Source organism: Cyclopterus lumpus, chromosome 17 (assembly GCF_009769545.1).
Source record: "Cyclopterus lumpus isolate fCycLum1 chromosome 17, fCycLum1.pri, whole genome shotgun sequence".
In the NCBI taxonomy this organism is placed as follows: Eukaryota; Metazoa; Chordata; class Actinopteri; order Perciformes; family Cyclopteridae; genus Cyclopterus; species Cyclopterus lumpus.
In genome coordinates, this window is record NC_046982.1 from 7,822,830 (window position 1) to 7,838,236 (window position 15,407).

General features: G+C 40.5%; 3 protein-coding genes across 3 annotated transcripts; 2 read left to right on the forward strand and 1 right to left on the reverse strand.

Annotated features, from left to right (window-relative positions):
* Positions 1-208: 208 nt before the first annotated feature.
* On the forward strand, positions 209-4,272 carry LOC117746388. Its single transcript, XM_034555477.1, has 6 exons — positions 209-532; positions 1,379-1,561; positions 1,690-1,947; positions 2,341-2,439; positions 2,749-2,766; positions 3,118-4,272. The coding sequence occupies exons 1-6, from the start codon at positions 460-462 to the stop codon at positions 3,201-3,203; spliced, it is 717 nt and encodes a 238-aa protein (XP_034411368.1). The 5' UTR covers positions 209-459; the 3' UTR covers positions 3,204-4,272.
* A 958-nt stretch (positions 4,273-5,230) lies between these two features.
* On the forward strand, positions 5,231-8,520 carry cdc20 (cell division cycle 20 homolog). The gene is made up of 11 exons (XM_034556219.1): positions 5,231-5,337; positions 5,765-5,981; positions 6,088-6,230; positions 6,321-6,417; positions 6,513-6,638; positions 6,851-7,047; positions 7,147-7,241; positions 7,382-7,604; positions 7,781-7,906; positions 8,000-8,117; positions 8,233-8,520. Exons 2-11 carry the CDS (start codon positions 5,792-5,794, stop codon positions 8,406-8,408), a joined length of 1,491 nt encoding a protein of 496 aa, XP_034412110.1. The 5' UTR covers positions 5,231-5,337; positions 5,765-5,791; the 3' UTR covers positions 8,409-8,520.
* A 1,193-nt stretch (positions 8,521-9,713) lies between these two features.
* Positions 9,714-13,103, reverse strand: elovl1a (ELOVL fatty acid elongase 1a). The gene is made up of 8 exons (XM_034556220.1): positions 12,799-13,103; positions 11,955-12,048; positions 11,518-11,708; positions 11,331-11,411; positions 11,140-11,196; positions 10,898-11,003; positions 10,577-10,716; positions 9,714-10,450 (listed from the first exon to the last, which is right to left on the reverse strand). The coding sequence occupies exons 2-8, from the start codon at positions 12,031-12,033 to the stop codon at positions 10,142-10,144; spliced, it is 963 nt and encodes a 320-aa protein (XP_034412111.1). The 5' UTR covers positions 12,034-12,048; positions 12,799-13,103; the 3' UTR covers positions 9,714-10,141.
* Between the last annotated feature and the right edge of the window lie 2,304 nt (positions 13,104-15,407).

The window sequence follows — 15,407 nt, forward strand, 5'->3', positions numbered from 1 at the left end:
ACTAACCATACCATCAGATACATTTAGTGAATTACAAAAATATAGAACAAAAACATCTTTAAACACCTCTGAAAATCAGAAGAAATGAGTTATGTTCTCGGATGCTCCCCTCTGACTTCAGGCGCCTGTCGGCCGCTTTCACCGGAGCACCACCCTGTTAAACTGGCGGAGAACCTTCCAGCTCACGTGCCAGCGACATTAGCCAATCAGGAGCGAGACGAATGCATATTTAAAGAAAAGAAACCGTAATGAGCAGGAAAGGAGATGAGAGGAGGAGAGACGTACTGGTATCCCTCTACAAGTATCTGTGAGAGTTCGGTCTCTTGTTATAAGTGCGCCGGTTCTACGTAGATAGCTTAAAAACGAGCCCGTGTATTTAGAACCCTGGAGACGGTGGTCCGCCGCCCTGGAGACGGTTAACGCGCTGGGTTGTAAGTCGTCAACAAAGTAACGCTAGAAATGCTTTCAACGTTACTTGGCGTGCTGGTGCTGCTGTCATGCGACTTCTCTCTGGGCTCCCCGGTCCCCGTAGGTAAGAGTCTCTTTGCATTGCGTCGCTTTTCCGTGTCTCTAACAGGTCGCACCAAGAAGTCACAACGACGCACACGGACCTGAAAGAAACGGGCGGCGAACCCACAAACTGGTTGTAACGCACGTCGGTTTGTAACGTACGTCGGTTTGTAACGTACGTCGGTTTGTAACGTACGTCGGTTAGCCGTCGCCCGGAGTAGCCGGACGTACAGTAGATTAGTTTAGTTTGGTAGATTGATTTCTTTTAAAGCTTTTACTCCTCAGCTTCTCGCTTGGTTTACAACTGTACTTGACAATGAAATATAGCCTCGCAATAAATGTAGGGCTCAGTCTTTTTTGACACTGTCAGATGAGTGTCTCTGGTTGTTTATGAGGCCATATTGCTTTAGGGTGTTTTATTGGATCAAATTAAAGGTTTAGTATACCCCACCTGATAGTGTTAAAACACAACTTCTACTCCTTGTAGGTTTTGTGTGAGATGGCATTACATAAGTGTACACTACTTTTAATGCCCCTGCAAATGCAGATTAATGGACCCAGTGCCACTTGCACCAACACAACAAAACCGAAAATACTTTATGTGAAAGCATTCATACTTTAAAGGACAATTCATCTGATGAATTGTTTTTGTTTTAGAGTTCTAATCCATTTATATGTTTGCAAAGTAAATATATTCCTGCAGGATTAATTTTCGAACATTTGAGTATATTTTTTGCACAAGTTACATTTTAGCCTGTTTTGCTTCTCTGGTTTCTCTGGTGACTTAAAAGCCTCCTGCAACATTTGTAGTCTACCTTCTTTTGACTGTTTTGCTGTTAATGTGTGCATTTTGGTTGCCCCTCATTAGATACCACCATAGTGCAGGTCCAGCAGTGGAGAGTGGTGGGTGCTCAGCAGGTCGTGGAGCAGGTCCTCCTCAATGGGGTCTCTCTTACTGGCAAAAGCCAGGAAGTTGACAGCATCATCCAAACCATGTCAGCGGATCCATTTCTTCCAACTCTTATCAGTTTCACTCAGACTTCAGTCATGAGTAAGAAATGAATCATAAATTAGTAATGACAGCTATAAAAATGGACATAATCAAAACCTCACTTCAGATCACGTGTCATGGTGAGTCAGATGTTATGTATGTTAACAGCCTTTATTCTTCCTCCCAAGGAAACAACACTGTCCTTCGTTCTCGTGAATGCATACGGGAGGGGATTCAGCTGCACTGGGCCGACCGCGTGTTCTTAGACGGCAAGGTCTATCTGACTCTGGACCACACCGGCACGTGGACAGCCCACGGACCAGAAGCGCTGTCTTTCAAAGCGGTGTGGGACCGGGAGGAGCAGCGCACACAGACGGAGAGGACCCACCTCCAGGAGGGTTGCATCAAGCTGATGAGGGAACTGATGCTTTCAGAGGAGCTGTCGGGTTGTTGTTCTTTCTTGCTTTTGAGAGCACATTTTGTAACTATCATCTCGCGTTAAAATTTGTACTTTAAAATTTAAATGTTTAAATGTTCCTCAAATTCAAAACCTTTCCTTATGTTGGACAACATATGTGTACTGTTCTTATGTGTGTACAACTGTTAAAATGTTCTCATAATTAAAGAAGGAGCAAAAATAAGAAAACATTGGTGAATCCCAGAAATATATCGGTACTAACAAAATACCAACAAATCGTGGATACAAGCAAAAATAAGAGGAAATTAGTTTCTACATGAGGCCCATTATAGGCTACAAGATGACTGGGTGTCACTGTCCCTGTGTTTGCAGAAGTCCACTTCCATTTCCAGTCGGGTTACAATCTCATTTGTTTTTCTAGTTCCAGGGATTTCTGTGTCTCCGTTTCTGATGCCAATCCTGGCGCTCTTGGCATTTACAGGACTCATCATAATCAGCCTCTTCCTCGCCAAAAAGCAGGGTGAGTTTCACTTTCCACTTGGATTAATAATAAAACAAGTTGCATAGCCCTTAAGCACAGCTACACACTGAAAAGCAGCCTTCATGATGCAGCAACATTTAGTAGAAGGCTAAGTGCTGCATATAGTGCTGCTATTTAATCTTTACATCTGCTTTAATTTAAAACCTCCGTCACCCCATAAATACACTCATATACTCGGCTACATTTTGAAACGTCTCCTGTCACATAATTTCTGGTATGGAGTCTCATGCTCACAGGGACATATAAAGCATAATCATGTGCTTTGTCTTTCTCACACTCTCTGCATAGGTTTCAGGCACCCTGGAGGTAAGAAAACAACACTTCCTATGTGTCCTCTTTAGTCACGGTAGACTTCTCAGTTAACATGGATGGAGGGAGGGAGGAGATTGACATAATAATAATATATCCTTTATGGATCCCAGTGGGGAAATTCTTCTCTGCATTTGACCCATCCTTAGTTATTAAGGAGCAGTGGGCTGCCCCCGCCCGGGGAGCAACTGGCGGTTCAGTGTCTTGCTCAAGGACACTTCGACATGTGGTACCTTGTGGTTACGGGATGACCACTCTCCCCACTGAGCTACAGCCGACCTCTAGATGACCTCAAAACCACACGGTCATGAACGTCCACCTAATCTGTGCTCTCTGATTTCCTTGCAGGCGTTATTGGCTCAATTATACATTACCCTAAAGACATGACTGAAACGGCTGCAGACGTAAAGGGCAGCGGTTACAGGAGCTTGTAGTTCAAAGCTGTGGAACGTTTGAGCTTTTTACTCCCCACTTCCTCCTATTATGGACAGCTATGAATGTATCGTTGTATGTAATGTAACCACACTTTTGCTACAGCACCAACACCCACCGTATGTAACATGTGTGGTCTGGATTCCACACTGCATTATTGTATGCACTTTAATGCATGGATCACATGTTGCATCTACTTTTTAATTGAATACGCACCAAGAAATGTAAACATGTTCACTGCCTGCAGCAATGTACAAGCTTCTTTTTGCACAAGTAATAAATTTAAGCAGACGGATCATATTTTCTCGACTAAGCTATTCAATTCAACAACGTATTTGGAAATTAATACAATGACAACTTTCTATTTCAAGCGTGTAGAGTATCTAATGCACGTTAGACAATTGTCTCCCAGTCTGCTGAAATCAAGTGCTATGTTATGCTACTGATGGACCAATGACGCTGAACTCTGCTAAACACTGAATGGACCACTGTAAGTGGGTCCAGTTATCCAAAGAGTTGGACCACACTGTTGTGGTTTTGGTTCGAGACGCCATCCTTATGGTTCACATATTTTTTTTGTGATACTGTCTCCAGTGTGTTTGCTCATGTGACATTTTAAGACAATGTTTGATTAAAGATACTTTTATGGTAAATAAATAATAGACTATCAACACAAACTCTGAGTGTAAATTATTTTAAAATGTGTTTTATATTGTGACGACAACATAAACATTGGACCAGATATGTGTATATACACAAGTGGTCCTTATGACTTATAGCAATGGGAAAAGAGTAGTATATTTCCTTTCCACCTCATCAATGATTTAAAAAATGACTCAAGTTTGTGTAATAGTTTAGAGATTGTTTGTTTAACATTTGGTATTCATTTCCATTATTGTTCTAAGTCTACAGAAAAAACTATTCTAGATAAAAGCAACAGTCCTTTTTCTTTTCTTTTTTTTTTTCCACAATCAGTGCTTTCAATCTAATTTTATTTTCAGCAATTTATGATTCTTTGTTTTAACATGGTTGTTTATTCACACAGTACTCAGTCAATATGTCAGTGTTTATCTTCGGAGAGTCTGTATTATTTTCTATGTATTAAAGTATTCTAAATGTATTGATTAAAATAATGAGAAAAGAAAACAACTGTAGTTGTATCGTTTGGAGTTTTGATATTTTGCCATTCAAGAACACCATCCATAATGCATGAGCTGGGATTACCAACTAATACTTCAATAATCGAATCCCATAAATAGGAGCAGTAAGAGCAGAGAAACAAATGCTTAATTTGCATTGATAACGTCTCTGATTTTAGCATTACCAAGGCAAGAACATAGTTTAGATTGAATTGATTGAATTCTACTTAATGTTTGACAAAACATTTATTTTGATGGTTGACTGGTGAATATACATGTAGGCTACAGTACATCTATTAACAGAAGATTGTTGTTTTAAAAAAAAATCACTAACTTAATAAAGATCCAATCCAATCAGAAAACTCCACAATAATATTTTCATGTTTGGCATTTAACTTCATTTTAAAAGTTAATTGGACCTTTTGGATGCTTCTTTAAATTATACTATAACATATACAAATAATCCAGGATACATTTAAGGCGTCCTGCTGTAATCTCAGTGACATATACATTTTTAAAAAACAACTGAATTGAATATACCTTTGTGATTCAAACGTTAGTGTCATTTTCCTTCAAATACAATGTCTCAAACTACAAATAATGAAATAAAAAAACATTTGATACCTGACATTTAAAGTGAGGCAACCTTCATTCAATCTTATTCCGAAACATCTACATTTAAATAGTCCTTCTCTGTTTTTATTGTTTTCATGACACAACTAATTCACAATCCCAGTACCATATTTCCGCCGATAGATGGCGATATACTTTTGTGGGGAGGCGGCCGAGCTCCGTCAGGACGTTTCCTCCACCAATCACAGAAGCGCATTGATAAATGTTACTATAGCAATGCCTGGGCTCCTTGAACGAACCAATAGCAGTAGCGCCTTCTGGTATTTAAACCGTGTCCCGTCATCAACACGAAATTCAAATTTGAGGAGGAGACGACAGAGAAAGTCCAGTGCTGCCCCAGAGTATTCCACGTTTTCTTGACCAGGTGGGCTTATTGTGTTCATTTTGAGGTTTTAAGCGTTCGGCTTTGGGCGTCATATTAACTTTTAAAGCGGTTAATGACATTGAAGTTAATGCTAACCTGTGTTCGTTTAGCTACTTCAGTTGAGCTCACGCTAGCTCGCTCTCGCTGTTTTTTAACGGCAGGCGTTATATTTAATGCACACACGTTTAGCTGGTGTCAAATGACCGCTTGTCCTAATTCTCTTTCATATGGAAAGGCGTGTTCGGACTCGTACCAGCTGCTTCAGGAACGTTAGTTTGTGTTCACGTCACCTCGGAGGTCCTAGCATTAGCCCTGCATGCGTCACCCATCGAGCCAACAGACCCGGAACTTGCTCGCATGTTAATAAACAGCCTGTTAACTTGTTGCATGAGCGCTTTTAATTTTAATTTGCCCCGATGTACTACAGGTTGTGTGACAAATTGGATAAACAAAAATGGCGCAGTTTGGGTTTGAGAACGACATCCACAGTATCTTGAAGCTGGACATGCCCATCACTAACGGTCCCATGGCGAGGTGGCAGAGGAAGGCCAGCTCATCAAGCGCATCGTCCTTGAACGCGTTGTCGCCTGGCAAGTCTGCCGGTGTGTCCCTCGGCTCATCAAAAACGCCGAGCAAAACGCCAGGTAATGTGTGCCAGTCTATTCATGCAAAGTAAGACTGGGCAAAGCTCTGTACTTGCACCTGTGCAAATGTTAACCCACTTGGGCGATTTATTTTTTTGTATTCTAGGCAAAAACAAAAAATCCACACCCTCTAAGGTGGGGGGAGACCGCTATATTCCAACCAGAAACAGCAAACAAATGGATGTGGCAAGTTTCCTGCTGTCAAAGGAGAATGAGCCTGTGGACACCAACAACGCAACTGGAACATCAGTAAGTTATTTTAATCCATTTTCTTGTGATCCTTTACTTAAGGAAGGCTTTTATTGATCTAGGTTTTTTTTTTTTGGTGTCCTTTTAAAGGAAAGCCAGAAAGCCTGGTCGATAGCCCTAAATGGATACAACATTGAAGACGCAAAGATCCTGCACCTTGGAGGGAAACCATTGAATGCTCCTGAAGGTGAGGATGTTTGTTAATGTGTTACTTGACCAGAATATTGCATGAATACAAAAAAAAGTTTTATATATATATAATTGTTTTAAATTTATTTACAGGTTATCAAAACAACTTGAAAGTGCTCTACAGTCAAGGTGCAACTCCTGCCTCTGTCAAAAAGACAAGATACATATCTTCTACTCCTGACAGAATCTTGGATGCTCCTGAGCTTCGAAATGATTTCTGTAAGTTTGACACTTGGGAGGTTTTCCTTCTAACATTCATGCATGTTAATACTGTTACCAATGTATGCATAACCGTTCCCATTTTAGAATCACTGCAATCCTTAGGGAAGACACTGATCACATTATTTTTTGTTATTACATGTCATTTGTACTTCATGCAGAAAAGGCACTCCTGTAAACATGGCACGCATTCATTTGATCTCTTTTTCTAGATTTAAATCTGCTTGACTGGAGCAGTCGCAATATTCTCGCAGTCGCGCTTCATAACAGTGTTTACCTGTTGGATGCCACCCAAGGAGACGTCACTCTTCTCATGACGTTGGAGCGCGAGGAGGACTACATCTGCTCCCTGTCCTGGACCAAAGAGGGAACCTACCTAGCTATTGGCACCAGTGACTGCAAAATTCAGGTCAGTGTTTGCTGTTGGGCATGCACTTTAGTTCACAAGGACATTTGGCAATTAAAGAACTGCTTCCTATTCAGTTTTTAATGACATTTTTATCTTTAGTTGTGGGATGTCTATAACCAGAAGCGTCTACGCAGCATGAACAGCCATACATCTAGAGTTGTTAGCCTCAGCTGGAATGACCATGTTCTCTCCAGGTACTTTTATTTATATATATATATATATATATATATATATATATATATATATATATATATATATATATTTTTTTTTTACGGACAAACTTGCATTTCCAATTGTTTATTTTTAACTAATATAATGTTGCGCCTCCTCCTAGCGGCTCGAGATCAGGGCACATTCACCATCATGATGTGAGGGTGGCAGACCACCACATCGCCACACTCACTGGTCACACACAGGAGGTGTGCGGGCTGCAGTGGTCCCCTGATGGGCGATACCTAGCCAGTGGCGGCAATGACAACATGGTGTATGTATGGCCCCGTGTGCAGGAGGGCAGCCAGCCAGTCCGCTCCTTGAGTGAACATCAAGGAGCTGTAAAGGTGAGTGGCTTCATACTTTCACAAGCAGACGGCCTTTGGTTGAGCAATTTGCCAAATGTGCAAGTAGAGATTTATGTTTTACTTCTAGTATAAACCATTTGTACTCTGTGCCATTCATTTTCTACCACACTTTTTAACGCTTTAAACTTTACTTTTGGATGTGCTTGTCACTCTAGGCTTTGGCCTGGTGTCCGTGGCAGCCAAACCTCCTCGCATCAGGAGGTGGCACCAGTGACCGTCACATCCGCATCTGGAATGTAAACAGTGGCTCCTGCATCAGTTCACTTGACACTCAGTCCCAGGTACCTACACACAAATAGTCTATTGGTTTCAAATGTCTGACAATTTGAGGTGACATGAGTCTCTTAAATCACACATGGAAATGTTCTTTTCAGGTCTCGTCACTGGTGTTTGCACCCAACTATAAGGAGTTGGTCTCTGCCCATGGATATGCCCACAACAATGTAGTTATCTGGAAGTACCCCGCCCTCACCAGGGTTGCAGAGCTCAATGGTAAGTAATCTTATTTTTGGACCATGTTGTACTTATTCCCGATTAACCTTTAAAGCAAACATCCAGTGACCTTGATGCTTTCTACTAGTCTAAACCTTTCAATGTTGCGTTCTAGGCCACGAGGACAGAGTCCTCAGTTTGATTCTGAGTCCCGACGCCTCGACTGTCGCGACTGTTGCTGGGGACGAGACTATCCGTCTGTGGAAGAGCTTTGAGATGGATCCTGTAAAGAAGGCCAAAGAGGGGCTGGTCAAATCAACTCGCGGTGCCATTAGTCAGTCAATCAGATAATTTGTCTCGTTTCGAGGATTCTTTGGTCCATGCTTATGTTCAAATGTTTTATTTAATCTACAATAAAGATATCTACCCAGTATTTTAGTTGACTGGAAACGTGCTGCTCAAATTGGTGCTGTAATGGGTTTTTTGGTCTCTATTGTTTACACAGGTCTGCTAATATAGTAAAGTTCACATGTTAAGTGTTGGTTTTTTAAGCTGTGTATTTATAACCTTCACTTAGCTTTTTATGTTATCGGGATTTATTGTCTACAGTGGACTGGTTATGAATAAATGGTTTGACTGTCAATTGGAGTTTATTAGTTATACTGCCATGGTGAAAACTGGAGGGCTTTTTGATAACAATTAAACACTTGTTATAGTTTAATAAATGAGCCATGGTTTTTTTTTTTTTTTTTTGGGGGGGTGAGGGGGTTAGTCTGACTAATATCAATTAGATTTGTTTTCATGTCAATTCAACATAGTTCAAGCTCAGTTATTGTGGCAACTTATGCTGCAAAATTAACTGCCTGGGTCACACCGACTGTTTCACTAAGTCCGAGTTGTTGCTTAACCAGAGTCAACGTTTCTAGAAAATAAACTAGTATAAAGAGGTTGTGTCTTTATAGTTCCAATTGCTTCATATTCTAGTGTTTATATAGCCGTTAGGCTTATTTACACCTGCTCTTTTATGCCTCACCCACTTTTGAAACTTAAACATTTGTATCCTTGAAGTGATTTATCCATGGATTGTAATTTCCTTTGACCAGATGTAGTTTGTTTATCAAGACTTTAATATTTGTTAAAATGTTACTTTGAAACATTTAAAAAGCAAAACAAGTTACAAAACATTTTATTTCTAAAATTTAAAAACAGGTTAATCTAGTGAACGTTGAGGCTTAATTGTAATATACAGCTTTTTCATTGTGGCAAATCAGATACAAGTTTTTTTTAAAGCGGTCCTTCAAAACTAGATCACCCTTCAACGGTCATCAGTGCACATGTGTAATGAACGGCAGTAAAAACACTGGTAGGTCAATATATACATACTGCAGTGATATTCATAAACAGCACACTTGATTCAATTCTAATTAAAGGAAAGTACTTTCTAGTCACTTCACGTAGTGAGCTGAAAATAGACCAGTGTTCCAAAACGCAATGGATTAATATAACAATGAATGTCACTATGTAATTTAGCACAAAAAAAAAGAAACGTATAATGTAATATACAGAACATTTCTTTTCCACAATTCTTAAAGTTGAGGTGTATGTTTCTTACAAAGTGCACATAACTACTTTCCAAATGACAGACCTTTATCTAAAAACAAGTTTTATTTCAAAAGATAAATAAAAACAGAAAACTAAATATTTTACATTTACATTGAAAGCTTTGTTTTGACAAAGTCTATAGAAGTTGTGTATATATGTGCTGGTCTTCAGTGGAAACGGTGCAACAATGCCAGCCCAGTAGTGTGGATTGGACTTGTGTGGGTCAAGCCTGAGTTGAGGAATACTCTGTGACAAAATGAGCACCAATTCCCGTACAATGTTTATCACAGTTAATAGTTTTCACAACGACTAACAATCACAATGTGGCAAGCGGCGTTCACCACCAAAACACATATCCCGACAAGTGTGCATAAGAAAAGTAGATTTATATAGAAATTGTGTAGTTTAGAAGTGACATATCGAAATCGATGCCATTTCAATATGCTAGATACGCGTGACATTTCCAAGGTAGCTCTAGAGAGTCAGATTTCCTTTACTTTTCCCAGGAAGATTTTGCCGTTGGTATGGTGGTGCGCATTCCCATTCTCCAGGTGTTTCCCATTGGCCACCACGGAGATAGCTTCACTGGTTGAGCCGTTCTGTTTGGGCTTTTCCTCCATGGCAGGAAGCCGCTTTCCCCTTATGTAGGCCTGAATCCAAAAGTTGGAGAAGAGGAGGAAGAAGAAGACGCCATACATCCAAATCAGGTGGATCCACATAGGAACCTGGTAGTCGCACTTCTCCATGAAATAGTATTGGCTGACGTGAATGGAGACCAGAACAAACTGTATCTGTGAAACAGCAGAGAAAAGACAGATTTGCCATTTAAAATCTCATTCTGACCCAGATCCATTGGAAAATCAAGTTGTATTTTTATTCTATTTTTTATTAAAAATGTTTAAAAAAAAGGGACCTACAAGCTGAATGGCGGTCATGTATTTCTTCCACCAAAGGTATTTCTGGAAGCGAGGTCCAGCAGCAGAGAGTAGGTAGTAGAAGTACATGACGACGTGGACGGCTGCATTCACCATGGCATGGAGGGTGCCCATTCCTCCAGCTTGAAAAAGGGGAAAACAAGCAAACACAGGAAATGATGCATTTCATTCCACTCGTGCATGAACAGTTCATCGTTTCGGCCTTGTACTGGACGCAAAGTAATGTCAATCTGTAATTTGAGGAGATGTTAAGCCATGTGTTTTGTGTCGTTTTACACGGATGTTATACCGAGTAAACCTCACCAGGAGTCAGGGTGACGCCCCACCACCACGTCCAGGGCATGAAGGAGTGATGGAACACGTGGAGAAATGTGATCTGGCCTTGCTTCTTCCTCAGCACAAAGAACACCTCAAGTAAAAGTGGAACAAGCTCAAGTTAGCGTGGACAAACGATATGTCAAAAAAAAGAAAGAAAGAAAAAAAAAAAGCGCCAGACAATTAAAAGTGGGAAAAATAAATGTTTGGAGAGAGGAAAATGTCCTTACTGTGTCAAGGAGTTCCAAAAATTTTGAAAAATAAAACAACCAACACACTCGAATCATCTGCAGGAGTGAAAAGAAGAAACGTCCTGTAAGACCTAACATCAAAGTCGACATACACTGTATGTTTATATGACACCCCAGTTAGTGAGCGCTCCTCTGCTCCCAGGAAAATTAAGAACATTTTACTGACTTACCCGGAAAGTCATTGGGCTGGTTGACGTGTCAACAAGGTCACATCTCCACGTGTAAGTGGTGCCCCAGCCAGCCACGAGGAACTGTAGATGTCAAACACACATCATCAGCCGTTACAAGCACTCTGGTATGTGAAGAAATTGGGATTTAAGTCAGAAAATAACCTAATTTTTCAATTATTTTGTTTACCTCGTACACCACGTAGGCGTTCAATAAAACCATGCTGAGGTTGTAGATTATCATGGCCGTGTTGAGACGGAAGGGCTTACGGTTTGCCATAATGCGAGGTCCAATGTATTTTGAGAAGATAACATAGGCTATCAGGATGGTGGTCATCTTTATGGGTTCCTGCATCAGTGGGTAGTCCCTTACTCGGACATCTTGGGAGAACAAAGACACATTTCTCATTATATATCGCACAAACACGGAGAGATATGTCTGGGTCAACAGTAAATTAACTTTAAACATAGTTTGGGGCAGATTCAAGTGATAGTTTCAAGAAAGACAAGAAGAAAAAAAAATGTTTTTAAACTTTATACACACACTATGTTATTATCATGCGCAAGGTATTCATTCATATTTTCACAAAGCAGGTGTAAATTTGTATCAGAGACAAAGACACTTACCAATCCACGAGTCCAAAAATTTTTGGAATTTTAAAATGTTTGGTTCAGCTTCTTGCAGCATGGTGACTCCTTGTTCCATTTACCAATAAAACCACTGGAAAAAAAATGAAGAAATGACAAAAGGGGAGATGAAGCAGAGCTGAAAGAGGTCGGTTGGGCAGGTGAGCAACAAAGCAACCGGTCCACCTGACTGAATAAACAGGAGACAGCTGCTCAGGCTCATCAAACACCCAGGAGTGCCCTCATGTAGAACCTTTACTTAAAAAAAAAATAAAAAAAAAACTATTCTGAAGCAGGAGCTCCTTCCACTGCCTGATTGAAAGTGTAGCATGTGAGCAACAAATGCTCACCGTTTTCACACTAAATGTACTTCCTTTAAAACGGAAAAAGCTTAATTTTATTTAGTGAATGACAAAGTAAACAAGGACTTTGGATTTTTAAAAAGAAATCTTTTAATGTTTCATGGACGATTGTGAAACATCAGATGTCTGCTGTCAGTCTAGAAACAATGAAATACTCCATTGCTGACTAACAGAGCAAGTCAAACAGGTGAGGCAAAGAACTTGGCCCATACAGCGGAGCCAACCTCAGCCCCCAAGATATGAGCCGATCAGAGATTTCCAGGGTGTAACACTACAGCGCATACTTTATTTTAAAGAAGTAATGTTTTGATGTCCTAATCCAGATACACATTATCGAGCAGTAAAACAGAGCTTTTTTTTGTCTAGCAAAAGACACCACGGTGAGTTAAAGTAGACACTAAAAACACAATGAATGTTCCTTTTTTTAACAAATCTGAGATCACTGAAACTGCTAAAATACTTGCTGATAACAAGTGACTCACCGGCACAGCACAAGTCCTCGGCACTCACTCCTGTGTGAGAGGAAAGCAGCTGCACAGCCAAGGCAGGCAGCACTCAACCCAGAGAAACTGATCAATGAGTGAGAGGTGAAGCACATACATGCAGAGCCGTTCCGTGGGTGGTAGTCTCAAAGCCTTCCTCAAATGTCCCTGATTCCTTCTTTTTTTACAAGCAATCCAAAAGAAGCTGAACGTTTCACAGGTAAGAGATGGGGAAAGGAAGCAAGATTAGTCAAATGTGAGAGGCCAGCTATGACAACTATGGGACTGAGATCATTCAAGTTAATTTAAACCCTGAGGTACTACAACAGACCTTGCTGGTTTCAGGACCACACCCTGTTCCAATGCTTAGCTCCACCTTCCGATCCTCACATAGCCTGTTTGTGATTGGACTGTCTCATCAATGGTGGTGAAGGAAGGGGATGGTGTCATGGAGGTACAGGCCCATTTTAAAGAAACCAAGACTCAGGGGTCAATGGCTCCATTGTTAGGCAACAAAAAAAACAGTTAGCAATTTTAATATATCTGAATAGTTTAAAGGTTAAGATGCTCTTTTGGTCCAATCAAAACAAGTTTGATCTTGCCACTAGCCACAAATGTCCACCAAACATGATTTGGGCTAAAGGTGAAAAGCAGCTGTTATACAGTCAGGAACATATCGTCACTTTCTGAGTTGCCCATCCCTTCCCATGTTGTCGCTCTGAGGCTGGGTTCTCGTCCAACCCTTGCTGCTCTGACGAGCTCTCCTGTGCCTCTGGTTTTACCTGTTTCCTGATCACTGGGGATGATGGGCGTGCAGTTTGAAGTGTATCTCAGCCCCAAACTATTTATCTACAACAGTTGGCTGGTTGGGAAAGAGGAAGAGGAGGGGGGGGGGGGGGGTCATCATGGTCTGTTGACATGGTGTTTGTCAGGCTAGCACATGGGGGCTCCTCGATGAAGTGCAGGCATGAAAAAATTATTTAACATTTGATTAATGGACAAACTCTGAAACACAAACATGACACAGTGATGTGGTTTTTAACACGCTTAGTTGAATGAGTTCAAACCCATTGCTGTGCTGGACGGTTTTGTCATGAAGGGAATTCCGGGGGGAAAGAACACAACAACGATTGCATATGTGGAGCTCGTGTGGAATGCAGTTGAGACTTTTGTATCCTGACATTGCATCACTGTCGGTGAAGGCCTAGAACTTGAACAGCGGCTGTACTGACTGTTCACTTGCATGTGTGGCTCTCTGTCTCACGAGCCTCAGGCATGGAGGAGAAACAGAGTGTGTTAACATATTCAACAGTATAGTTTCTCTCATTAATCCTAAAAGGGTGGGGTGGGGTGGGGTCTCGGGGCTCTGAATGTGAGACTTGGTGTCATTGTCTCTAACCGCACGGTCAGCTGTTTTTCGTGGCAGCCATATTAGTACAAACTATAACACAGTCCTTCTTCTTGGTCTTGTGACCGTTTCACATTGACTTAAGTCAAGGTTTAGCCAGATGGAATTTATTTAATAGAAATGAACAAAACAACATCAAATTGGCCCATAGTTCTCTGCCCAACGCCATCACCAGAGAATAGACAGCCGCCTCAGACATACCGGGTCATCCTCAATAATCCAACTGTGGACACATTAAATATTCAATGTGGTAGTTCATGAAATAGCAGTAAAGTTTGCCAAACCCAACGCTCAGGAATTCCATTCTCAGTGATGCTGACATACTTGGAATAGCAGAGTTGCACTCTCTGTGTCATTCGTGATGGAACTAAGAATCCATGTGGGGAAGCCTCGATGTGCTGAGCATTGTATTTCATAATACAGTAGTATGGTTGGCAACCAGTGTTAACAACCTAGCTGATCACAATCGTGTAAAACATTTACTATAACTCCTACTTACTCATTACATACTCATTTGTCATACAATTCAGGAACAGAGCTGGACTGGGATCATATTTGAAAATTCAGGTTTCTCATTCAAACAAATGGGGCGAGGCAAGGTTTTCTTTTATAGCCACACTTATCTTTAAATGGGATCACTAACAGCAGAAACTCACCTATTAACATGATAATTACTGAGACACCAACGTCTCAGGACACTGTTTTCTTCTTATGGTAACACAAATGCTTTGATTTTCACAGTTCAATAGTGTTGTTCTTTAACTTTAAAACCACTTGAAATTAATATAAATTCACTCATTCTGGTCTTTATGAAGCACTGGTCTATAATTATAGCAAATTTGGGAATTTTATCAAGAAATATTAACTTATAAATGGATGGATCATCCATTAAACGGAAATTATAGGTTCAACCTCAGTTATTTTATTTAAGTAATTTTTTTGTACAAGTCACAAAGATTGACCCTTTTTTAGCCAAGTCGGCAAATTGAGGTTCATTATGATAATAATTATATTTAATTATATGATAATTGAACTTTGTGTGCTTTGTCGGTTCTCATTAAAGAATGTTCAGCTCCCCATAAAGTACACAACATTAACACTGTGTTAATAGCAAGCCAGTTCTAAATGTTTCACATAATGCTGTGTGAATCAGAGTGTAGACTCCCTACTGTTGCAAAACACCAAAGATTATTGATGCATT

Coding starts and splice junctions, on each gene's coding strand:
- LOC117746388 (XM_034555477.1), top strand. CDS start 460: ATGCTTTCAACGTTACTTGGCGTGCTGGTGCTGCTGTCATGCGACTTC. Junction 1,562..1,689: donor CACTCAGACTTCAGTCATGA/GTAAGAAATGAA, acceptor CTTCCTCCCAAG/GAAACAACACTGTCCTTCGT. Junction 1,948..2,340: donor GCTTTCAGAGGAGCTGTCGG/GTTGTTGTTCTT, acceptor TTGTTTTTCTAG/TTCCAGGGATTTCTGTGTCT.
- cdc20 (XM_034556219.1), top strand. CDS start 5,792: ATGGCGCAGTTTGGGTTTGAGAACGACATCCACAGTATCTTGAAGCTG. Junction 6,231..6,320: donor ACAACGCAACTGGAACATCA/GTAAGTTATTTT, acceptor GTCCTTTTAAAG/GAAAGCCAGAAAGCCTGGTC. Junction 7,907..7,999: donor CACTTGACACTCAGTCCCAG/GTACCTACACAC, acceptor TGTTCTTTTCAG/GTCTCGTCACTGGTGTTTGC.
- elovl1a (XM_034556220.1), bottom strand. CDS start 12,033: ATGGAACAAGGAGTCACCATGCTGCAAGAAGCTGAACCAAACATTTTA. Junction 11,412..11,517: donor ACGCCTACGTGGTGTACGAG/GTAAACAAAATA, acceptor TGACATCTACAG/TTCCTCGTGGCTGGCTGGGG. Junction 10,451..10,576: donor ACATGACCGCCATTCAGCTT/GTAGGTCCCTTT, acceptor GCTGTTTCACAG/ATACAGTTTGTTCTGGTCTC.